The sequence below is a fragment of the Oryzias latipes genome, chromosome 16 (assembly GCF_053564925.1).
Source record: "Oryzias latipes strain Hd-rR chromosome 16, Olatipes_Hd-rR_3.1".
Classification (NCBI taxonomy): Eukaryota; Metazoa; Chordata; class Actinopteri; order Beloniformes; family Adrianichthyidae; genus Oryzias; species Oryzias latipes.
In genome coordinates, this window is record NC_136252.1 from 3,009,572 (window position 1) to 3,034,971 (window position 25,400).

A 25,400-nucleotide genomic window follows, 5' to 3' on the forward strand; every position below is an offset into this window, starting at 1 on the left:
CTCCTGCTTTATGGTTGCATTTTGTTTTAGAAAAGACAGCAGAAACGTCGTGAAGCAACTGTTAATGCAGTGAAAAAAATATTTTAAAAGTCTTGAAAGATTTTTTCACTTAAATAACAAAAGACCTTTTATTTATTTGACCACTTAGGTATTTTTTTACAGTTATTTTTTTATGTTTAACCCCTTTATGCCTGAGTTTATTTGCAATTGTCATCAAAATGGTCTTCATTGTTTTTCTGTTCAGGATGATGCTGAATTGAGTGGAGTTCATGAAATAAATACCAGGAGTGTGAAAGCATGTTTGTCTGTTTTTTGTCATGTGACGTTGAATGGGATACAATGGAGAGAATGAAAGCCATCAATTAGAAACAAGTTTCCCATCATAACAGGAAAGGTTTGGGAGCCATCTTCACAGCACACATTCATAATGTGATGAAGAGCAGGATAGTTGAACAAAATACATTTTCAGTCAGCTTTATGGGGAATTTCCAAGCAAAGTGGTCTGAATGTTGTAAAGTAGCCTTCAAACTGCTAAAATGTACATTCAGGTCCACGTCAATAAGACGTTCAAAAATGAGCTTTCTGTGGTAATAATGCCAGAAGAAAACTTTGACTTTTTTTATAATATGATCATTGCTAAAGGCCTTACCAGTTTTAAAAAAGGTTACAGAAATAAGACGGAGCATAAAAAGAGAAAAGTTTTAGGACAAAATGGATTTTTTTTGGACAGAATGCATCTTAATTTGTAAAATATTAAACTGGTTTTCTGCAGCTCACTGCTGTCTTTAAAGGCATTAATGATCATTAAATGTACATGTTTCTTGCAAATACTTTCCTTTTCACTGCTAATCCAACATTTGCCTAATCTTACAGACGTTGTGAGACCTGTAGAACTTTCCGTGTTTCTTTCTTTTGAGAAATGAAGCTGGGCTTATTCCTCGTCACAGTCAGGTGATAACTCCATTCACATATGCTTTTCTTGTCTGAACTCAAACATGGCAGCTGTCAGTATTTGACAGAGACTTGGGGTTTTCTACAGCCTTGCAGTGACTTCCTGCACCGTATGGTGGGGGCAGCAGCTTTGCATGCTGGGGTCACACCTGTAACGTGTTTCACACTGGGTTTTATTTTCAGCAGCCACCTGGATGAGGAAATAACGTGTTCATGGTGCATGGAGAGGATGGTCCTCCCTGCCAGGACGGAACAGGTGTTTGTTTTAGATGACAGTCCGCACGCTAATAAAGAACAACCTGCTTTGACATTGTCCTGTTATAGAGGCATATATGTGCTTTCAAGTTATTCTTTTTTACACAATTACATCCTCACGATTTTCTAGTAATTTTACATTTTTTTCAGAATAAATTATATTGTTTCTTTACAAATCCATGCCAGATATTTTTCTTGAACAGAAAAAAAAGTGTCAACATATTTTTAAAACGATTAAATCATGTTCTGCTTCCTCCTCCCAAGGTAAGGAAAAAATAAGGACGTGTTCTGGTCCTGAGCAGGACGAATTTTTCTTTTTTTTTATATATTATGTGCAGCTTTAGGGTGTGTAAATGAAAAGATTGATTGTGTGAATGTCGTTTCTGTCAGCCACAAACAGGCGATGAAATGCCAAGCACACCTGGAGCTGCAGTCACTTCTGACAGGCTCACACCAACGTAAGGCCCTATTAGAGAAACAATGAAGTCTATCATAAAACATTTATGGTAGATAAAGTGCTTGAGAGTGCTGAAGTCGAGCAGTGTCAGTGAGTCTGAAATCATTTCAGAGGTGGACTCTCACCATTTGGTGCAGATAAGCATGTCTTAAAACAATTAATTCTCAACCAAGTGATGTAAATAGTTGATTTAATATTCAAGAAAATATGAATAAAAACACTTCTACAGAGCAAGTGTTTATTTTACTATGGATTTTATCGTCATTTTTATCAGTCATAACATAAAAATAAAGAGCCACGTGTTAGATCATCGACAATTTTCTTTTAAAGTTTGGTTTGATTGTTTTGGTGCTTTGTCAATCAAATAAATCACAGCTTACTATTATTATTGGGTGGTGTTAGCTCCACCACCACCTTTCCCAGGTTTTTCCCCGCATACATGTAATCCACAGCCCGAAAAACGGACTCCAGGCCTACAAATCTCCCCTCCGTTGTCAAATCCCCACAGTCCACCTCGCACACCAGCTTTCCCTTGGCAAACATCTGCATCATGCTGCTCAGAGCATCCTTGTAGTCGCCGAGAAAGTGGGGGAGGAAGAAGCCCCGAATGCTGGCTGACTTCTGGAGCAGCTTGACCGGCAGCGTTCCTCCTCCGAAAGGTGGGATCCCCGATGGAGTCTGGTACCCCGAGATGAAGCCTATGATGATCAGCCGGCCCTTATTGGCCAGACAGTTGACTGCAAGCTCCAAAACGCTGCCTCCCACGGACTCGTAGACTACGTCTATACCCTTTGGGTACTCTCTCTTCAGTGTCTTGGCCAGATCTTCGGTGACGTAGTTGATTGGTCTGTCACAGCCGATTGATTTCAGGAAGCCCGCCTTCTCATCCGACGAGCAGGTCCCGATGACATGGCAGCCGGCCTGCTTGGCAAACTGGACAGCGAACTGTCCCGTCCCTCCTGCAGCCGCAGTGACCAGGACCGTCTCGCCTTTGGCGAGGTCGCCCAAGCGCTTCAAGGCGATGTAAGCTGTGGCACCACTAACCAGGAGGGTGAGGAACTCCGGCCTCACCGAGGGGACGGGCACACTTTCTTTGGCCGGAACCAATGTGTACTCGGCAAACGCGCCACTTCCGAAGTAGGCAACAGTGTCCCCTACAGTGAAGGCAGAGCTGGCACTGAGGCCGAGGCCGACCACTTCTCCAAGACCTTCAAACCCGGCATCGAATGGAGGCTTCACTGACGGGTCATAGCGGCCAGCCGTGTAATTTATATCAGAGGCATTGATTCCAACGAAGCTGAAAAAGAGAAAAAAGAGGTGAAACGCACAACTAATAATCAACTGTGTTCACTTTGGGCTTCACAAGATCAGACGGGCCAAAGTCCTGACTTGAGCCTCCTGTTCTAAAGCTACGTTCACACCGCCCTCAGCATCGTGCGTTCAAGCAACACTTCCAATGGAACGTTCAAACGAACACGTACTTCAGGCTTCCGCATTCAAAACTCGCTACGCACATTTTTACAGCTGTTTTTGGGCTCGACGTACAAAATGCATGGCCAATGAACGCACGTTGCAAGTTAAACCAGGTCAAACTTTGACCAATCAGGCACTTGGATGTGGTAGGGTTGTAAAGTCACAGAAGTGCCAACAGTTCAAAAATTGATCACGGAGGAGAAATGAATAATTCTGGTTTGTGCCCGGCTGGGATTACATGAGCAAGATTCACCAGATTTTGACCACTTGGACATTTCACATCATAGTCGGTGCGTTCTTGAACGTGCGTCACTTGCCCGGTGTGTCCGTAGCTTCAGACACAGAAGGACCAACAGTAGAGTTTCTTTTGATCTTTTCTCTGGAGAAGAGTCGTCTTGCACTGATGGGACAACGATCAGATCACAAAACACATTGCGTGATGTCAGGGTTGGTTGTTTTCAGAGGTATAAACCTTAGATAGCTGCCTCCTGCCTCAGTGTGGAGGCAGCTGTTTTCATCTTACACTGGAAACAAATCAGTAAGAAAGGAATGCATAAATAAATCATTTACTGTCTTTTAGAGCGGCTCGCACGCTGCGCCTCATTACTGTGCATGTCACATGTGTACTTTGTGCTTTTAGATAATGCTCCTGTGTTTCAGAGATGTGTAATGGTGACACAACAAAACGCCTTGATTCGCCTGCTTTACTTCTGCGGTTCGGTTTCATGGTGTTGGAAAATATTCGGATGCAGGGAAGCTAACATTTTGTTTAAAAGAAAGAAAAGCTCGTTGGAGTTAATTAGCAAACACAAAATGTCCACAAGGGAGGAAAAAGTCACTTAAAAGTTGTTTTTTCTGCAAATATATTTTGCTTCAAATGAAATAAAACTAAACATTAGAAGTCGAGTCAAGAAGATTATAAAGCAGTTTTGTGGCCTGCAGCCGTCCACTTTTTTGGAAACTAGTGACTGAACCATCCTTTAAAGCACTTTTATTCCTCCATAATAAGTCGTCACTAAACTAGACATCTGTGTTACTGTGTCTCTGTCCTACAAATTGAAGTGTATCCCCCACCATCCTATGGTTTGAAGATCTCACCTCCTTTTCTATCAGATTTCCTCAGAAACAAATTGACTGAGGGTCTCAGGCTGCGATAAAAACGTCCACAAACAGATCCCGAAAGCTCCAACATGCTCTCAGCTCATGTCAGGGCGGTGCATGGCTGATGCAGGTCACCGAGAGGTCAAAGGTCCCTGTTCACAAGCTACCGAAGTCCTGATGTGTGACACACTCAGTGTAATAGAAGGCTGCAGGAAATGCTATCATGAATCTGTTTCTTCTTTGAATTTAGTAAAGATTCAAATTCAAATTGGCTTTATTTGCCTGTTGTTGTTTTTTATGAGGCTCAGAAGGAATTCAGAGACATGATGCTGCAGAAGCAGCGCATCTCCTCCATCATCTTCTCCATCCTGATGGCAGTCTGAGCCCCCCACGACACTCTCTCTGCTGATGACGTAGAGAGACAGGAGGACAGAGAGAGAGGGAGAGAGGAGGAGGAGGAGGGGGAGAGATGGATTGATAGACAAATGCAGGGAGGGCGGAACTTGGAATAACAGCGCGGCGTTTACTCCTGCCGTATTTTTGCCATCTTGTGATAATGATGATCGCAGGTGCCGGACGCGGCTGAGAGCGAGGTAAGCGGAGCCTTTCCTACAACTTCTGCTAGATCAGAGTCCGGAGGCGCTAAGTCCGGGTCACCGACCTGCTCGAACGCCGTTTCCCCTCCAGCGCAGAGAAACTTACCGATTCCTGACGAGCAGCTCGGTGTCTGCGGGGGTCGGGACGGCGACGGCGCGCGCACGAACGGCCTCCCGGAAATTGGGACTCAGCTTGTTTACGACCAGCTTTTTCATGCTGCTCGGTATGGAGGATCCTTTGAAATCCATGAAGTGCGCGGAGTAGGACGTGTCGATGATGAGGCGCCTCGGAACCGAGCGAACTCCTGAAAGTGCGTCTGCGCCTCTGCGCCCCCAGCAGACCGCGGACACGGCTCTGCCGCTGCTCCGCGCGCACAGCGGGCTGCACATGGCTCCGAAATGTGCCAAAGTTCACGGGCAAGCGGCTCGGTGGCTGCACCGTTAGCCGCCGCTCGCCGTGGGCTCCTCCGTCTCTGCGCAGCAGGCCGGGCAGAGCTGCACCGACCGAGCGCGGCGCCGGAGCAGCTGAGCGGCTTTGCAGCGTGACTAACGCCGGCTAAAACTGCGCAGGATCGTTTTTTTTTGAGGGGGGTGGGGGGTGAAAAAAAATGCCCCGCTGCAGCTAAATAGGAAGCAGAGACGCGCCCGGGACTTGTCGTTGGAGTCCCTCCCCTTCCCTTCCCGGACACTCACTTCCTAGTAAGGTGAAGCAAATCAATCTTCGCCTCCTAGCACGCCCTCGGCTGCTTCAGCCACCGAACCGTCGAACTGCTTTTATTTCTATCCTATAGATAAATAATAATAAAAAAAATACCTCCACTAATCCTTTACGCACGCGGTGCAACCTTCTTTTTCCTCCTCTGGTATCTGGAGCCACGGGCTACACCTGTAACCGAATTCTGAACCGTTTTCATTCCATCTTTCTGAAGGAATCAAGGCTTCAGAAAAAGAAAAACAGATTGTGGACCCCCAGATCTCCCTTAGCCCCGTGCCATGTCACTGCGTCTGGAGCGGAACGCTCGTGTGTGACTGTGAGTTAGGCAGTATGGTGGTGCGCCACATGTTTGTGTAAGTTTGCTTCCAAGTTCCGAAAGGATCGCCTCCTATTTTTTTGTCGGAGGTTTGGGTTTTTTAAAGGGAAAGAGGGAGAAAGAGGGGGGAAAACAAGACAATTAAAAAGATTGACAGGTAGGCTCCTCTGTCAGGGGTGACGCTTGTGGAGAGGGGAGGAGTAAAAATGTAGCAGGAAAAGCCACTCGATGCGTCTGTCTATCAGTTGAGAGTGTCTGAAACAGCTTGTAGATCCACAGCTTTTCCATGTTTTTCCCGGATCTGTCCCTAGAGTTTTCTTGTCTTGTTTTTTTTCCTCAAAGAGAAACATTTTCCCATCCATGTGGGTCTGATCTGTTCTTAGCGAGGCTCGGATGCTTTTCTCTGAAGTAAAATCTCGCATCAGCTCCAAAAGAAAGGAAGAGATGCGATCAGAATCGTTTTCCTAAAACGTAAGTAAAAGGAGGAGGACACCTCCTAACATAAGTTGTCTTTATTCCTCCTTTACTGGAAAGGAAGAGGGCAGGAGGGGAGGGAAGAAAGTGTCCGCCGGACTGCTGGGGCAGGATCCGGGCTGAGGTGGCGTGGTTGGTGACGGGATTGACATTAACCCGTCTAATGCCTGTCTGTCTGTTTTCTCCTTCCCCCTCTTTTTCCTCTCTTTCAGGTCTCTGGCAGCACAAGAGAAGAAACACAAGGATTTATTTCTCACCAAGAGTTGTGCTCTGCGCTCACGCGGGACTTATTTGTTAGAAATCTTGGTTTTGAAAGATTTTTTTTTTTTGGTGTGCGTAAAAGCGCGCAGCGAAGTGACTCTCGCTTCCACGGAGGACTGGAGATCCGGGGGGATTTTTTTCTCCTCTTCCCAGAGGAAGTGAAGTTAAAAGTGCTTCTTGATCTGTTTGATTTTTCCTTTTTCAACTCTGCAACTATAAAAGATGAAGGAAGATGATCTTTAGTGGACACGAGGGTGAGCTTATTCTCCCAGAAGCAGATCCAGAGATCACATCCGCGGCGAGAGTTTGAACTGAAGAAGACCCGACACTTTCATCTCCCCCCTGCCGATAAAAAGAGAAAAAAAAAATCACCCCCGTCCTGTGTTCTTCTTGCTTTCCCGAATTCGGGATGATTTTTCCAAACTGATAGACCCGATCTGTCTGCGTTTCCTGCATGAGAAGCACCGTGGAACGGGACGGTCACTATGCCGAGGAGAAAGCAGCAAGAGCCGCGGCGATCAGCAGGTATAGCCGGCCCTCCATTGCAGCTTCATTCAACAAAGACTCCTAAGTTATTATTTTACTATTTCAACCCTGCATGCTGCGGTTTATCCAAACTTCACTCACAACCCAATTTGCGTAATTTGACTTTGAGTTGCATTTCCGCTCTTTTGCCAGGAAAGTTCTTTTTAAGAACAGTGAGATAAACTAAATGGCATGTTATGGGGGATAAAAGGGAGTTTTGAGGTTCAAGAGTGAGTAATGATGAATAATTGACTGAAGTGGGAGGGTGGGGGTTGTGATGGAGGGGGGATTGGAAAGATTTTTTTTCCTCTTTTCTCTCTGTTTTATTAGAGGATTGCCATCCTCGGTTTGATGTGTGATTGATCGCCTGTCATGTGGCAGTCTTTGATCTATTCATCCCTGATAAACATCAATAAATCCCTCCATGAAGGCGCAGACACACACGCCTCCTGCTCCAGCCTGGATCCAGGCTGGATCGGGGCAAAAAAATCCAAAGGAAAGCTGTGAAGGAAGGTGGAAATGCATCTGATTACTGAGATGGGCCTCCAGTTAGATCAGATGAAAGCAGAGTGTTTGGGTCGATGACTGGAAAAATCCACCCAAACATTATTATCATTTTTCATTATTTCTTTTAAAATCAGGTTTTCTTTCTGCTCTCAGGGGGAAAACGTTCTCCATCCGAATTCTCCCCACATTCCCAGCTGATTCAGAGTTGAGATCAATATCCATAGCTGGAGAGAAGTGGGATATTTGCAGCGTGACCAGCTGATAGAACCGGGTGTTGGCAGGAAAAAAATATGGGGGGTGTTTGGAGGACAAGGTTGACTTGTAGTGTTTTGGACCTGGACCCCCCCCTTTTCCTCCTCTGGTCTCCCTTCAGCCTTTAAACAAATGTAAATGAATGACAGGGTTTCTACCTCTGTGCTAATGAGGACGAGCCTTTGAAGTTAGGCATTAACAACCAGAGTGAACAAAAGACAGTAGCGGAATTTTAAAGAGATTTTTGAAATATGATGTGCAAAGCGGGTCGAACAGGAGGGCCAGCCGGCGAAGACTTTGAACTCAGCAGGCTTTATCGTTTTCAGCGTGGAGCTGGTGATGATGATGATGAGGAGGAGGAGGGGGAGGAGGAGGATGAGCAGGAGAACATTCAACCGGTGTTGGCTGTGTCTGCTTTAGGCCGCGTTCACAGGATTTCTAGGAAGCAAAAATTCAGGTTTATGCACGGCGTCTAGGAGTTTATCGGGTGTGTTTCTGAGTGGCCCCTGTTATGTTTCTGACATGACATTGCCGTGACCCCCGTACCACACACACCCACCCTAACATCGATCCATCACACGGTCCGCTGAGGGCCGTGAAGTCCGTGGCGTGGAATGGTCAATCACAGTGGGGAAATGGGGTGTTCTCGTTTAGACACACGGATATGAAGCTCCTCCGCTAGGGGCTGGGGGGAACCTGTAGCTCCCTCTGTGGGGGTCCATCTCCACCCTCCGCAGATATTATTTAATGGGTTTTATTTCAGTATCTCAGAGCTGCAGACGTGAAGATTCCTCGTCAGTTGCATGGCCTCCCTTGTGAATTCTGCTCTTGTTTGCTCAGCCATGTTTTTGAAAAACATTTTTTGGTTTCATTTATTATTTATCAGTTATTTTTTTGAATCCTTCTAATAGAAACACTTATAGAAATACTAATAGAAATATTTAGATTCAGGTCTTTAGTGTTTTTTTCATCTTTTAATATAAAATTATAATTTTTTGGTAGTTTTTAAGAGGGAATTCCCACCTAAGCAGCAACCCAAGTGTGAAGCATGGTGGTGTGTGTGTGTTTGCATGCAGATTTGTGACCCCCCCCCCCGCCGCCTCACCTGACTGCTTTCAAAGGTGACCCGCTGCCTTTGATCTGCGGACAGAAGCACCGGAGAAAGACGCTGCTTCTTCTGTCCGACATGCTGGTTAATGATAAGAAGGCGAGAGAGAGTGTGTGTGTGTGTGTGTGTGTGTGTGTGTGTGTGTGTGTGGATGGGTGGCTGTGGTGACTGTGGAGGTGGCGGTGGGGGTTAAGGCTGCTTCCCATTGGCTTCATTAGAGAGCGGCCTAATTATCTGTGCCGCTGATGGATTTGTGACAGGCTCTAACGATTAATGCTGACAAATTCAGTAAGGTGTCAAGTCCGCAGCTGCCTTGATGTAATCAAGTTGATATTATACAGTCCCCATAGCCCCCAGTGCAGCTCCAACTCAATTTGCCGGTGCAGGTGACAAATGGACTTTGCTACCTGACTAATCACGTCAGGAGACAATACCTGTTAATGACCTCGGCGAGCCGCCGCTGCCCCCTACCCCAACCACACTTTTTTGGTACAAAAGTCACTGCAGACTTTTTTTAAAAAGGTTGTTGGCGCTCACAGGTTTCACTGGTGGTCCAAACGTTTTTATTCTTCTCAGAAAGTTTCCACTATTTGTTCATCTTATTTATTTTTGCAACCATCATCCATCTTTGTGTTTACAGTAAATCAGTTATTCTCTTTACTGCCCCCCACCCCTCCCTGCATTTTTCTGTGTCCCAAGTGCCCCTTTAGTTGACTGGGAGCCGGAGGAGAATCACAGCGTCGAGGGATTAATGATTTTGCATGTTGGGGGGGGGCGCTCAGATTTCACGCCGACCTTTGTGCTCTCACCTGACGAGGCTGTTATTTGATATTCTCTCCTCAAAATAATCAGCAGGCTGAGATTTATGTAGCGCCCCCCCACCCCGTTGCCCGCCCGCCCTCCCCGTTGACTGGTCTGTCTGCCCCGGCGTCCGGAAAACTCCTGCCTGGAGGTGTGTGTGTGTGTTTCCCACTTTTAGCGTTGCATTCTGAAGAAGAAGAGTTGAGTTTTGAGTTTGAGACCAGAAGTCTGCCGGACGTGTGAGTCAGAAGTTCATGTTTGGGGTGCATGAAAAAAAAACCATGTAGTGTGTTTGTGTACGAGAGGAAGAAGCTGAGCGCCGCGGCCTGCATTGCTCAGCGCTGACCGGTGTTGGTTTTCCTGGAATGAATAACTCAGACGAGCGTAACCATGTTAGTCATTCTCTGCAGCCGGGCCTGCCGTCAGAACCCCCCCTCCTGCAGCGGCAGCAGCAGCCTCGCTCCCGCCAGCTCTCCGCACAACTCCCAGTCAAAAGCAGGAGCATCTGTCGGGGCGTGCATTGATCCTCCAGCGCTGCGTTGGTGACGCCGCCGCCGCCGCCTGCGTGTGGCAGCCGGACTCAGACGGCGCTTCCACTAATTGGAGCGGCGGTGTGGTTAGCAGGTGGCTTCGATCGGCTCGTCCATCGCCACCTTTTACTCCTGTTTCAGCCTCCTAAAGAGGAGGTGATCAATTTTACGTTTGGGATTGCCGCCAGTCAAGAGGTCAAACACGCTCATCCCGCCCAAAACCTCACTTCAATGTTTAACGTCACCAAACACCCGTCTCTGGATAAATAGCCCCATAGCTTCCTGTTTACGTCAAAAAGCAGGAGTTTCACACCCAAGCGCCAGCAGGGCTCTTTCTTTCCCTTTTTTTCGAATCGTTTCTGGACAAAAGGCGCCCCGGGGGCATCGCTGCCAGTGTTTCGCCCTTGCTGCACTTTAAACACACACAGCACAAACACAGACAGACAGACAGACAGCAAGCTCACCTACACCTAATGCTTAAGTGCAGCCAGTATGTCTCTGTGGGAGGTCATAATGGAGGTGGCTTAGCATGATGGGAAATCATATCATTAAAGCTGCCAGATGTGCTTTGCTGCCTGCCTTGCAGCACATAAAAACAGCAGCCAGTCATGGGATCTTAAAAGAAAAAAAAGTCTGAGAAAATCAAGTCTGAAACAGATAGAAAGCAGCCCTCTGGGACGGGGCTGACAAGCCGTCTCACTCCTGACTGCTATCCGCAAAAAAAAGAAAGAAAGAATTCCTCCTCTTACTTTGTTGCAGCAGCAGAAACTTTGGCCCAATCCAGATAGAACGCTGATGAACTGTCGCCGTTATCTGCGCTCTGTGAAGTGCGCTTAATTACTATGTAATATTAGTGTTGTGCTGAGTAATTACATTTTGTTAAGGGTCTGCCGCAGAGATGCAAGGCCTAAGAGATCATTAATGAAAAACTCTAATGTTTTTTTTTTAATCTTTAGCTCATCATTCGAGGGACGAGGAGGATAAGAGGGGAAGCGTTCGGGAGAAGTGGTCATGCAACATTTACGGCGGCGAAATGGATATCTGAAATTTTCTTAAGTACAGTATTCCAGTATTTGCTGAGGGTGAATCGGCTCCCTTGATCAGCTGCGAGCCTCCTCCAGAGGCTACGGGAGAGTCAGCCGGAGCCAAATCTAACATGTTACCGCTATCAATAAAAGATGAGCAATTACAGAATATTTTGTCTAATAAGTATTTGAATTCCTCAGCGCGGGCAAAAGAAGAAGAAGAAGAAGAAAAAGAGGAAGAAGCTGCGGCGTGTAGCTTACCCGCTCATTACATCAGTTAGCAGGGGGAGTGAGAGGCAGCGCTTTGATGCCAACAAACAAACAAGACAAACGAGAGAGCTCAAACCCCGTCCAGGGACCCCTGCTCGCTCCTCATCTCTTCCTCCTCCATCCCTGCCTCTCATCTCGCATCTTTGCGTACTGTTATCGCTCTCTGCTACGCTTTTCTTTAACATTTTTCGCATCTTTGCTTCTCATCCTGATAAACACACGACTAAGCCTGGAAGCTCAAACTGAGGAGAAAAATCCCTCTTTTTTTAAAAGTGAACGTGTTCTGGTGTTGGAACGGGTTCTCCTGGGTAGATGGATGGGACCATCTAAGCTTTTAGAAACAGGCCTTACAGCTGACAGATGAACAGGACGGGACAAATTCTCCCGCAACAGCTGGGACCGCCGCCATTATCCTGACAGGTGTCAATTAAGAATTACTGCTTGACCGGCCAAACGCCCCCACCCTCTCGCTCCCGTCCCTCTATCTGTGCAGATCGCTGGCTCCCCTCCCGCCTCCCCGCCTCCTTGTCCAGCTGTCGGCCTGTGAGGGAAATAACAGTGTCGGTGTTGTCTCAGCCCTGCTGCCCCTCTGGTTCAGGCGTCCGCCGGTCAATAACCGGACGCTCGCAGACGCCAGCTCCTCTGTTCATGAGCAGCAACAGAGTTTCAGGGGCTTTGCTGCCTGGTTGCCAAGTTGATACAGACAGAAAGTTGCAGTGACCAAGAGTCAGAGCGTCCTGGTTGCAGGTGATCAGACCCAAAAAACAGCGAGTTAGGGTTGACCTCTAACCCTTTGTAGTCCAGGCCTTTTTGTTCAGGCTTACAGTTTGCTATATCAGTTTAATTTTGAACCAGATCTTTGAGGCGATGCTTGATCTGCAGCTTTCAGTACCGCTCCAGCTCCATTTTTAGATTTATTTTTTGTTTATATTTGAACCGCTAACTGTTCAAAAACCTCCATTCAGAGTGGAAAAATTTGTCCTTTTTTTGCTGCAAAAATTGAGATCAAACAGTTTTTGTGTTTTAAAACCAAAGATCAAACACATAGAGACAAAATATTAATGTGTGAATCCAGGAAAAAAGCAAAGATGTGGTCAAAACCCATTTTCAGGCCTTTTGGTTTTAAAGACTAAAAATAACATTAAAGTTTCTCCGTTTGACACCTTTTGGTTCGTCCAAAGCGCTGAACATTTTCATTCAGGGACTAAAGGGGGACGCCTCCTTTGGTCCGGCTGGTCTGGAATTTGCAGAATTGGCTTTTCTGCCGTGGCGTCCTTGATGCGGCGCGGTTACTTTAATAATTGCTGTTTTCAGTGTTGATGCAGAATAAACAGGAGCAGCTCCAGTCGCTTCAAAGAGGGAAAAACAGCAACATAAGAGCGAGCTTCCTCGAAATGCGCAGATGGATTTGTTCACTTGGGAGTTACTCTTTTGGATTTTCTCCCTAGAAATCATTTGCCACTGAAAATAAACCGGGGGAGATAATATCAGTGTTATTTCCCTACTCTGGTGTTATTTGCATATCTCTTGTTTTAAATAAGGCAGCCCCTTGCAGTGAAATTCGGTTTGTTTTCCTCGGTCTTCGTCGCCCCTCTTCTTCATCACAGCAAACCCAGCTTCTCTCTCTCTTTCTCCTTTCATTTGGCTCCCTTTCCTCCGGCCTGCCTCGGCTCCGTCTCGCCGTGGCGGTGGACCGCTCTGAGCGGTTATCAAACCTGAGAATATTTTCCATCCCTATGCAAATCACCCCACCGTGCTCTCCCTTATCACTCCTGCTTCGCCGCCCCTGCCACCCCTAACGGTTGCGTATAATCAAAGTAAACGGCGGCTGGAGCTAAAAGGGAAACGCTCTTTGTTGAGATGGATGGAGGGATTAAATATTAACCGGATGCGACTGACTTAAGGCGAGTGTTTTACATAGCTGCTCCCTCCACGGATGATCCGGCGCCTTCTGTGGTTTGGCCGCTCATTTTTCTCCATCGTCTCACTGACCGGGCCTGCAGACCCAAACCAAAGAGGGGTAGTCAGCCCCCCCCCTCCATAACACCCACTCTGATTCTTTTAGCAGGGCAGGTGAGATGGATGATAGCAATTTGAAATTTTGTTTGTGCGTGTGATCATGGAGATTGTTTTCCGTATTACCACGCTGTAACAATCCCAGTGATTAATTGAGGCCAACGTTTGGCTCTGATTGGACGATTCATGGGGAGGGGGGGGGTCCAACCATCTCAGCTCTTGACTTGTGAATGCTGTGTTTATCAGCTGACCTTGGGGTCAGAAAAAGCTGCTGCACATCCCAGGATGCAGCAGGAGCGCCACACTGCCCCTCCTGGGATGAGGCTTCCTTCTTCCTCCCATCCAGCTGTGACTAAAAGTGAAAATCAAACCTCCAAGTAGACTTTGCTCAAACCGGAGATTACCGTATTTTCCACACTATTAGGCCCAACGGATTATAAGTCGCACCATCAAGGAGCACCGAACTATGAAGAGCGTGAAGCGAGACAAGAGTCAGAGATTAGCTGTCAGTCAGACTTTATTAACCGCGTTCACACTAATTCTGAAACTATAAAAATGATATTTTTATTAAGAAAATGAATGTCTCTAAGTGGACGTTATGTAGCAGAAAATACGGTAAACAAAAACAAAATGGCTTTAGTGAAAAAGGTCAGCAGCTGTTGATCTGTGTGGGTTTGCGCTTTACTTTATTTGTTGTTTACACGAGTCCAGCAATATCCTGTGGCTTCCAGAGGCAGCCTGTTAACAAAACTCTCCCCTCCGATTCCACACACACACACACACACACACACAAAGTTGTTATACCGGTGTCGGTGACAGCATTGTGATGGCCCTCTGGCATTTATAAATGTGTTGGCCCTGCAGCGGCGGCAGCAGCCCCCGCCTCTCGCACAAACCCCTCCCTTCATGGGGGCTCATCTGACAGGGTCGAAAGCAGGTCGTGACCCCCAGGTGGCCACAGCGAGGACTGTGCAGGTTTGCAATTCGCTCCATTCTTCTCAGATCTGGCGCCAGACTCTTGGACTTTTTTTAATGTGAAAAAAATTGTTGCTAATAATACAAAAACAACAGAAAGAATTCAGCATTGAATGAAAGAGCTTCCTGAAATCAAATGCAGCTTTCAGCTTTCATGGGCCGGCCGGCCGCCTCGGCCTTCAGTAGACGGGAGATGTTCTCTGGATCCTTCCAACTGTTTCTTTGCTTCCCTCCGTGTCTTTTTGTGTCTGTGGCTCTTTTGCACTCTTTCAGTAAAAGTAGCCCTGGTCCCCATAGCAACACCTACTGAACTCTCACTCATTAGTGTGTGTGTGTGTGTGTGTGTGTGCGCCTGCCGAACGGCCTGATTCCTTTCTCCGGTGATTTTCATACCAGCAGATCTTTCACGTCACTGTGATTATTTTATCACCTGACCCCACGCTGACATGTGCGGAGATCCCCCCCCCCATTAAAACGGGACCTTCTGATCCACGCTGCTCCTCTGGAATTGTGGGAATAGAAAAAAAAATGGAGACTGGATGGGAAACATCCCCAAATCTCCTGTGCAGCTGATAGCAGGTCAGCCATTGAGTCAAAACGAGAAAGAGCGAAGTGGGGAGGGGGAGGTGATAGACGGAACAACGGGGGGAGAGCGAGGAAGAGAAAGAGTCAGGATATGATTAGAGAGAAGGAAAGTATGTAAGCAAGAGGGGGGAAGAAAAGGGAAATATTGCTCTTCTTTATGCTGGCTCACTGGTTGCGTGGGCGGCGAATGGAGCGGAGAGGTCAGTAGGACGCCGTGATAGGCTAATCTGCCAGGAAGGGAGGGTGAGGACAGGCCTCACGGGAGCAGCTCATTGGCTGGATTCATTTGCCCTCTGAAATAAAATCTTATTGTGTCTTTTTTTTAAAATATGGATTTAAAGACTGATAGTGTGGGCGATTGCTCTGAAAAGAGAAAAAGAGTGTGAATATTTATCCATTTGGATTTATACACTATGTCCTCGTGTGTGTGTGTGTGTGTGTGTGTTTGTGTTTGTGTGTGTGTGTGGCATACTTTTCTCACTTCATGGCAGTTCCTGTGGGAGTGTGTGTGAGTGTGTGCACTTTTCCAGCGTTGTGTGTTTGCTCCTCTCAGACACATGGATGACAGATGACCCAGTGGGAGCCACCAACCGTCTTGCCCAACGAGAATCTAGTGCCCCCCCCCCCATACACACCCACTCAAAAACACCTTTCCTATTAAAAAGTGTGCTCTTTGTGGACTTCCTCGGCTTTTTGCCACGAACCCCTTCGATCCTCCTCTGCCGTGCCCCCTTTTTCCTCGGGTTGCAGCTCGACCACGATGGCTGCGTCTCCGCAAGCGCCAACCGGCCACAACCTGGTTGTGTTGGCGTGTGTGTGTGTAGGGGGGGGGGTCACTGGACCGGAGGAAACCTAAATCCTTATAGAAAAAGGTCGTGTGATCGGGGAAGGAAAGAGGGAGGAAGAGAAAAAGAAAGAGGGGGACAGAAACGGAGGGTGGGGTGGGGGGTGAAGTTGATTTCCTTTTTCAGCAGAGCCATATATCACCGGGCCTCCCAGCTGCAGTGTCACAAGCTGACAGAATGACATGTGTCATTTATCAAAGGGGCCAGGCGGGGGCCTTGGGAAACGTGCACCACAAAGCCTGAGAGAGTTCATTCCAACACTCCCTTCCTCCCCCCTCCCTCATCTCTACTCCTTCAGCCCGCCCCTACTGTTCACTCTCCTCCTCATTTTCTCTCCTTTCTGCACCCCCCCCCCCTCTTTTTTTTTACTCACAGTGCCTGGTGCCGGAGAAAAGGTTCCTGCAATGTTTGCTGTCTTCCCAGCTGCTGTGTGTACAGTTGTGTGTTTGTGTTTGCAGGGTCGCCCCGCTGGGTTCTGCACATTCAAGAAGATTCAAAAGAATCCGTTCAGGCGACTGCAAATTCTCCTTATCGTTTTATTTAGCTCCTTATATGATTCATCCACATTTTCAGGCCAGACTGTCATTTATATTCGTGCCGTTCAGCCTCACGTTTAGATCCCTGATACACAAAACTGCTTTGAGTCATTCCTGCTGCTGAGCGGGCAGTTTCCTGGTTGATCAGGCGCCTGTCAGTAGTATTTAACCCTTTAATACTGGAGCTTCAGTCCCAGTGTTTACGGTCTTTCGACTACCGGAACTCTAAAACTGTTTACGTAATTGTTGTAGATCAGCTGATTCTGTCACAGTTCTTTATGCCGGTCGGTATCTGACACTTTACCCTCATAAATGGTGGACACAGGTGCATAGTCGATGTGAAGAGCCACTTTTCTGAATCATGTTCATTGTGTAAACGGTCAAAGAAATGGTATGTCCAAAAGTTACTCTGGCAACATCTCTGGTGTTGAAGATGTGCTGAATGTCACATAGACTGGTCCTGTTTCATAGCATGTTGACCAAGCCGCAGTCTGTGCAGGTCCAGTTGCAGCATGCATGCATGCACCGCTTTATTATCGCTCTTTCCTGTATGTACTCAATTTCCACACTCTATTCATCCATCATCGACTCACCTTTTCCACCCTAACCTTCATCGGGCCTCTTCATCAGCCGCAGTTAGACGGTTCGGGTCACTTCCAGAAGTGATGAACTCCTTTGGTTGCCCTCGTTGTCCTTTGCTGTGTCTGGATAGGACCTTACCTTGGCGCGCCATGTTCACAGGTGATCAAAGTTCAAAGGAAGGAAATGTCTTTGCTTGGGTGAAAATATCATTAACTGTATATGAGAACTGGACTGAGTGACCCCTCCCCCTGGCATGATAAACAGGAAGTACCCACTGGTTCCAAGCAGCCAAATCCCATAGACTTCCATAGAGAAATAAGCAGCCATTACTCAGAATAACCATTCTTGGACTTCCAACAAACGCACTGTGATAGAAATGTTGATTCAGACTCACTGATGACTCTTACCGATGCGTCGGTGTCACCAAAAAATGGCAACTGAATTGAAATAGTTTCATGGGAGCCGAAGGTAAACCATTTTCCATGGGTGGTGTCACACTCACTCAGTCCAGTTCTCATATACGGTTAGTGGGTGAGATCTGGATGTTTACACTATTAGCAAAGAAAACTGGAACTTGCTCTTTTTTTGTAAATGACATCACTCCTTGCTCAGACTCACCTGGACTAAACCAGGCTGCTGGAAGAAGAGCCACAAAACTCAGGGAGGAATTCTCCTTTTAATTATTCAAAACCGAAAACGGGGCAAAGTGAGGTGGAGAGTGAAGGGGGGTGGGAAATGAGACAAAAACAGAGCAGGGGGGTATGTGGGGGTCGCCCTCGTGACGCTGGATAATGTTTCCTTGCTTTGTCTGCGGGGGTTAAAAGAGGTGGTGTATCATTAAGCAGAATATTCAGCGGCAGCGTCACCGAGGGGTGACCTTTCAAACAGGTCATGGATAGTTCACTCTTTAAACACTCCAGCTCACTAAACCCCCCCCCCCCCCCCCACACACACACACACACACACACTTCTGTGGACTGTAACAGGGGCCGGCCCTAGCCTGAGGGCTTTCCCTTGTACAGTAGCAGCTTTTTTTTTATTTGATCAGAGTTTGGCGGCTTGTTTCCAGATCAGACAGCCGTAACTTGTGGCTGACTGTATGCCGTCACGTCCCGCTGCCATATCGCAGCCTCTGTTGGCCCAGCCTCCATCTCCATCTCTGTATTTGTGTGGCTGGGCGGGGTCGTGGCATTTGTCTTCATCAGCCGCGTTTTTTGCCAGATGTGAGTTGGACAGCCATCACTCAGTTCCTCCAGACCCCACGCACCCCGCCTGGCCTCCATCATCGCGTCCTCCTCTCGCCCCACCTTCAGCTCCCCTCAGGAGGTCAGACAAGCACCCGAACACCTCCTGCAACGCCGCCCACCATTGAGCGTTACGAAAGATGGATGTGTCTTTAAAGCTGAGATTGATTGTGGATATCAGAGCTGTGGTGCCATTCATCACCGCAGATATTATTCAGATGAGCAGGATTGAGGAAAGAGGCGGGACTTTCAGCCCATAGGCAAGGCGAGCGTTTTTTTGAGGTGGCGGCAGCGGTGGGGGGTTAATGGGTTTTAGATGAGTGTGTGTCATGTGTGTGTTTGCCGGTGAAGGGTCCGGCTCATGCTGGTGCGTGTATCTTTGTGAGCTCCCCTCACTCTGGTGGCTGTTTTCCCGCTGCATCCTGGCGGTGGGGTGTGTAGCCGTCTGCATTCTGCGACCTCCTTCAGCCTGCTCTCATCAGACACTGATTCAGGGCTTCATTAGGACCCGTGCACTAACCCTGCTTGGTTTTGTGTCCCCGCTTTGGCCGGGTCACGCCTAGAGGCTGGGAGAGAACTGCAGCTCAAGGACTTGCCATGTTTACAGTTTGTTTTCGGTTTTCTGGCTCAGCATCTCATTGTAGCCTTATGGCTGAAGTGCTACTGCGGTTTTGCAGGTCCCCCCCCCTCTTTTGGTGCTTTCCCCACTTGGCTGAAAAGAGCCCTCATTGTGCTAGTCGTCTTTTATTGCGCTGTCTGAAAGAGAGGGATGCACTCCAGTCGGCATTCAAATGCACGTGGTGAAGCAGCCAGCAGAGCAGGACAAACACCGCTGCTTGTAGGCGCTTTTGAAAAGGAGTTATGCAAGCGTGCACGGCTGTGCGTGCACGGAAGGGTGCGAGTCTTCGGGTAAACTCTTGAATGAGAGGTTTTCACTCTCTTTTCCACAGTTTCTTCTCTTTCAGAGGAGTTCATGCCCTGACTTTTTCTGCCCACCTGTCTTCTGTAAATTCTCTGTACTCCTTTTTACTCATTCTCTTCTTCATTATCAGGACTCAAGTCAGGCAGAAATGCAGAAAAAAAGACAGTAATCACACTTTGTGCTGGTACTTTTGTCGTCAGTCAGTGATGGAAATGGGTCTGACTATGAGATTAGAACCTGCCGGTGACTGATGCTATTAGGCAGATATGCCATAGACTTCACTATCTCCTATGAAGGATTAGCGCAAATTATACCGGGAGACGGGCTTGATTTCTCCTCTGCCTGGCTGGATGTGGGCATTTGACGCACTCTAAGTTGACAGCGTCTGTCTCTGCTTAGTTCTCAGAGACAGGTTGTGTGACAGCTGATGCCAGGCGAGGGCTTAAAAAGTGTGGGTGTCTGCGTGTGCGTCCAACGCTGTTTTTGCCTGTGTGCTAGCAGGAAAGTTGTACCCTGACAGGAGTGTGTGTTTGATTTCACATCAATGACTTTTTTCCCCGTATAAAAACGTTTTTTTTTTAGTTGTGTGACAAAGCTTCGTAGCTCTCCCCTTAATTCTTATTGAGAATTATTCTAAAAGTGTCCAGGTGAAGCGGCTTTTCTGGTTTCACCGGAGCTTGGATCTATCATTTTTTAAACTCAGTTGTTGAAGTAGTTATTAAAAAAAGAGAAAGAAATAGACACAGATGTCATAACTCATGATGTGGAGTGGACGAAGCTGTGTGGTCACCTCTCAGGAATGTTTGAGGGAACATGCAAATGCGGCCTGTTTTAGCCCGCTGTCTTCTCGCTCAGCTGATTTACAAGGGTGACATGTCCTTTAATGCTGGGCAGTAAACTGGAGGGGGTGGATTTATAGTTGGAAGCCTTGTTTTCCCCCTCTGGTAACTATAGCAATAGCCCCACCCTCAATGGATGTCAGGTGTTTTTAAGGATAGAGCTGGCAGGAGGAGTTTTAGATCCTCTCTGCTCTCTGGAACATGAAGCATAGACCATTCGGAAGGTTTTTATGACACAAATCAGATCCAGACAATATGATGAGGTCATATTGAGGGAAACCACCTACAAATGTAGGGATCCATGTATAAGAAAATCTTCCAAATTCCTTTTTTTTTTTGCTTGAAAAACTCCAAGTTTGTTTTTTGAAATTATGGTTATGCCATTTTTTTGGCTAAAAATGGCATAACCATAACCATCGCTGCAGAGAAAACCCACCAATCTTCCCTCTTTCCTTTGCTGAGAGCTCTCTGTTTACACTCTCTCCTGCTAGTGTACAGCCCTTCACACCCCCAAACTAACATTAACGGTGCAACAAAAATGGCAGCAATGTATCAGAGCCATCCAGTCGTACAGTTTAGTCGTACGTTCATGGATCTGTCTGTCTGACAGTGGATGATCAGAATGGAGCAGAGCTGGGGGCTTCTGGCCTCCCAACATATTTTCGACGTCACAAATAAGCTTCGCTTCAAACAGCTGTTTTTTGTCTGCTCCTGTATTAACAGAAATAATTTTCTTTAAATATGTCCTTCATCATCAAAAACAGGCTAAATAACCCCCAAAACACATGTTTTGTTGGAGTGGGTCTTCCAATTCTAAATGATTTGCTCAACCGTCATCTTGTCCTTATTTCTGTTCTTGGATATTTTCTCCTTCTGATGATGTGCTGCTCAAAGCAACACTTGACTCTATCAGCAGGACTTGAACTGCTCCAAATGTGCTCAAAAAGACAAATTGTTGTTGAGTATGTGAGACCGGCGTCTTCAAATCAGCCAAATTTTTCCAAATAAAGGCCTTTAACAGCTGTGGTTACTGTGCCTTTTTCCAAGGCACGCTTTTATGCTGAAGTCTAACTGTTATCAGCGTAATTGTGTGCTTGTAGACTGAAGCAACAGCAGCTAAATCAGCCATGAGTGCTTGTGAGAATTTGTGCAGCCTTCAGCAGGTGTGTGACACAGAGTCTCCTGCTTTAACTCTCCCTCCATGTTAACAGCTGTTTACTTTTGGTGTTGATTTCACGGCGAGGCCGCACTGCCCGGCACAAGGTCGATAAACCAGATGAGCAAAAACAGGAAACTTCCTGTAGCCTTTCAAATTACAATCCCTCCTTATTCTGACAGAAATGCTTTTGGTCCGATTTCAATCTTTTATTGTGAAAAATGTGCTTCTTTAACAGTGAAAATCATGAACAGAAAAGCAGGTCATGATCCTTTCTATTGTATAAACTTTGATTTGGTAACAAATATTTAGACTTTTGTCCTCCACAGATTAAATTAGGGACGGACCTCAATCCCTTTGAGTCATCCCAATCCTCGGCCAATTTTAATTTGATGGATTAACTGTTTTTATTCAAAAAAGAATGCATTTTTATGGTGATTAGTTCTAAACTGTGCTGCAAAACTTAAGAAATGTTTTGACTTTTAAAAGACTGGATGGATATAATTTATGTTTGTTGAAACGTTTTTGTCCTTTAAAGTATAGTATATAGAAATACGTTGATGTCATAGAGGGGGCAGTGATTACATGTGATTATGCGTTAGCCGTCTGTAGGCAGGTCGTTTGGACCGCCGCTCAACACGCTTTGACTGATGGGTCTGAGGCCCGCTTTGCTGCTGCCAGCATGGGACTTCATGTTTCTCTATTTATTTCCACGGCCGATGCGTTTCCCCATATAAAGACAGTCTGTGTCCAACCGTGTCATCGCGTGATGGATTGCATCGTCCTCTTCTCTCCGGAAGAGAAGAGGGGGAGCGAGGGAGGGAGGGAGGGATGAGTGGTGGAAAGAAGGAAGGAAAGAAGGAGTGAGAGAGCGAGGAAGAGGAGTGCTGCGGTACAGCAGTGAAGGACATGGCAGCTTAGCGCTGGCCAAAAAGACTGTGCTGAACACCTGCTCCTGTCTCCAACGCCCCTTCAACCTCCTCATTACCTGTCAATCTATCACACGGCAGCCAGATCAAATGTCTGCTGCAGCCAAGACTCGCTCAGGAAGAGAGGGGGATGGAGCGGAAGAAAGAAGGGAACAAGAGGGACAGACTGCATGATGGGAGAGTGGAAAAAAGCAGCAGTGTGTCTTTATTTTTGAAGAAGTCTGAGTAAACTTTGTCTAAAACTTCGGAGGCTCCCCTGCATTGATCACGTTTCTGTAAGTGTTTCCCAAGAGTGGTGATTGGAAAAGCTTTTAAATCCTAAAGATTTTTGGGTTTCTTATCTTTATCTTTTTAGGGACTTTGTTATCTAAAATCAAGTGAATGCTTCTTTCCTTTAAAGACCCACTACCTGTCAACACCCTGTTCAATGGACCTGTATTTTGTATGTAGAGTCTGAAAACAGAATTGCATGGCTACACGTGGAACACGCGTGTACACGGGTCTACATAGACTTTAAATTGACAGTGGTCACTTGAACGCGCGTTGCTGAGTCCGTCGTGAACAGAACTGTAGAGCTAGAGAGATTTTGACCACGTTAAAGGATCTGCTAACTTTTATTCACATCTAGACAGATTTGTTATTTTGTTTCGTTACAACATAATATCAACAAAAAACAAAGAAATATCCATGATTTATACAATAATATGTGTCATTCTACTCAATGAAAACCCTTTGAAATATACAAGACAGTAGTATCAGTTACTGTCTTGGTGATTCTCCTCTGAGAAAAGGTACTGTTGTCCACTGAAGCTTCAGCAACAGTTTCTAACTCAGCCGACTGAATGCTGGACTCTAGGACGGTTGCATGACAAAAGCCAACCTAAAGTCTGACGTGTTCGTGTGTCATGCAGTCTGTGGTTCTAGAAAGTGCTGTTTAGATCCACGGTACAGCACCTGCTTGGCTCAGATGGGCCTCTGAGTGGAGGATTTTTGTGACATGGAAGCCCCTCTGCAGGGAGGCGAGGGGGGACGGCTCCAGTGCGTTGGCTCAGACTGGCACTACATATATGCTGATGCGAGTGCATATGTGTGTTTGGCAGAGGGGGGGGGGCGTCGTGACAGTTTGTGTGGTCATCACCAAGTGCGTGTGCCTTTCCTTTGCGAGGCGGATGAATTTGCTGTCATAAAGGTGCATTAGTGCACACATGACCAGTCCCAGCCCTCCAGTTCTGATCCCTTTCAGCCACCCCCCCCCATCCCCTTCTTTTAAGTCCTCCTCCAGCTCCCTCTCCCCCTCTCGCCTTCAGTGTGTGAGCTGCGGTGATTTACGGTAATTATCCATCGTTGGGTCATCTATCAGGCTTGCTGTTGCTAGGAGATGGAAGCAGCTGCTGCTGGCTGTTGTCTCGTCAGGGACAGTGCATGTGTGTGTTTGGACATGCCGGTGTTTGTGTGTGTTTCCAGGGATCTGGGCAAAGATGCGTGCTTGGGGGTGATTATGTGTGGGAGGGGGGACTCTTGTGTGTATTTGTTCGGCCGTGTGTTCAGGTAAAGCGGGCCATCTTGGCGGTGGTGGGGATTTAAAAGCGCAGGTGGTGGAAGCACAGAAAGAAGCAATGGAGTCAATGGGTGGGGGGAGGGATTAGAGGACGGAGACAGATTTTGGTGAGGGGGGGGTCAGAGGTTGAAAGAGGCCAGGTGGAGTCTGATATGTTTTTGGGGAGGGTGCCCAGCTTAAAAGGCACAGGTGTGTGATAGACAGGGGGAACTTGATGATGAATGTATCCAGGCAGAAGGACAGAGAAGAAGTTTTTAAAGGACTTGTTTCTGTGGCTGCTGGCTCAAATCCCTGCTAAGGCTTTGGTACTGACAGAATTATTTCCAGCTTTAATGACCACTTATTGTTATCAATTATGTTTACAGTAAAACTCTTATTTAAAGGGCCAAATATTGAATCAGTGTGACAAAATTACATATTTAAAAACAGGATGTTTTTAAATCAGAAACAGGCACAACACAGTTAGCGCCACAGTTAGCATGCTTGCTACAAGGAGTTTGCACAGCAAAACAAAAGAACAAACACCATAAAAGAAGATATAAACATACTTAAACCTACTTTAGGTTTCACTCCGATCTTCTCTGGATCTATTAGAAAAGTGTTCCAAGTTATCATGATTATGCCGTTTTTAGCCAAAAACAAAGAACTCGTCATTTTCTAGGGCATAGTTTCAGTTGCTGAAAGCTCTCTGTTTACACTGTCCTGCTAGCTTATAGCCCCTCACACCTCCAACCTAACATTACCAGTTCAACAAAAATGCAGAGCAATAAGCTTTTCAAAATACATTTTAAGATTCGTTTTCTTCATATATGTCCTCCATCATCAGAAAAGTCTTTAAAGAACAAAACAAAACCAGAAATTTCCAAAAACGAAGCCCTGCTTAGGAAAAGATAAAAACGGCCGATACATTTTTTGACATCTGGTGAACAATGTCTCTGGGTTGAGACGTAACTTTTTGTTAAAATAAGTCATATGCTCTTTAATAGTCACCTCACAGTTCCCTTAATGTATCACAAGAATAAAAAAAATGAAAATATATGAATATCTATAATCTATATCTATGAGTATCTATAATATAAAATGCAAATTGCATGTTTTGTTTAGTCATTTCAACTAAAGGTTTGCTTGTAAGTCAGTTTTTTCCTGTTGGAGTCGTTTGGGAGGAACACAGAAATAATTTGTTCTAGAAAAGCACAGAAAAGCTTTTCTCTAAATATTTATAACCAAAGTGATGATTTCCTTTTAAGGTTTTGTGTTTTACAGCCTTCATGACGGAACCATCTTCAGTTTTGCTATCACATGGGGTCCAGATGACCCCCCCCCCTTCCATTCACGTGTTCTCCCTACCATGACAAAGGTGGATAAAGGCGGAAAGATTTCATGAAATCCATGGACACCAGTGAAGATCACAAATCATTGAAGAAAATGATATTTCAACAGGCACAAATGAATTATTTCTTGTAAGTCCTTTGCCCAGCCTTCTTTTTGCTGTTTGCTGGATACAAGCTGCACATCCATACCGGCCACAGCATCTGTAAGGACAGCGTATAGTTTCAGCTCTCCATACCAGCCTAATTAACGCCGGTTAGCATTTGT

At 46.4% G+C, this 25,400-nt stretch overlaps 2 protein-coding genes across 4 annotated transcripts in view; one reads left to right on the forward strand and one right to left on the reverse strand.

Moving 5' to 3' along the window:
* Positions 1-1,836: 1,836 nt before the first annotated feature.
* Positions 1,837-5,223, reverse strand: LOC101159978 (prostaglandin reductase 3). The gene is made up of 2 exons (XM_023964708.2): positions 4,940-5,223; positions 1,837-2,960 (listed from the first exon to the last, which is right to left on the reverse strand). Exons 1-2 carry the CDS (start codon positions 5,221-5,223, stop codon positions 2,033-2,035), a joined length of 1,212 nt encoding a protein of 403 aa, XP_023820476.1. The 3' UTR covers positions 1,837-2,032.
* Positions 4,424-25,400, forward strand: part of LOC101159732 (teashirt homolog 1) — a 33,539-nt gene continuing 12,562 nt past the window's right edge. The window contains exons 1-2 of one of the 3 annotated variants that reach the window (XM_023964707.2): positions 4,424-4,830; positions 6,551-7,124. In XM_023964707.2, the coding sequence (XP_023820475.1) occupies positions 7,085-7,124 (40 nt within the window). In that variant the 5' untranslated portion in view covers positions 4,424-4,830; positions 6,551-7,084. Of the gene's footprint in view, positions 4,831-5,506; positions 6,336-6,550; positions 7,125-25,400 lie in introns of those variants that run through there. The other 2 variants (XM_078933392.1, XM_023964706.2) reach the window with 2 other exon arrangements.

Bases quoted from the DNA above. Each gene is read 5' to 3' on its own strand.
- LOC101159978 (XM_023964708.2), bottom strand. From the start codon at position 5,223: ATGTGCAGCCCGCTGTGCGCGCGGAGCAGCGGCAGAGCCGTGTCCGCG. The intron at 2,961-4,939 runs GTAAGTTTCTCT...TCTCTTTTTCAG, and splicing joins GAGCTGCTCGTCAGGAATCG to CTTCGTTGGAATCAATGCCT.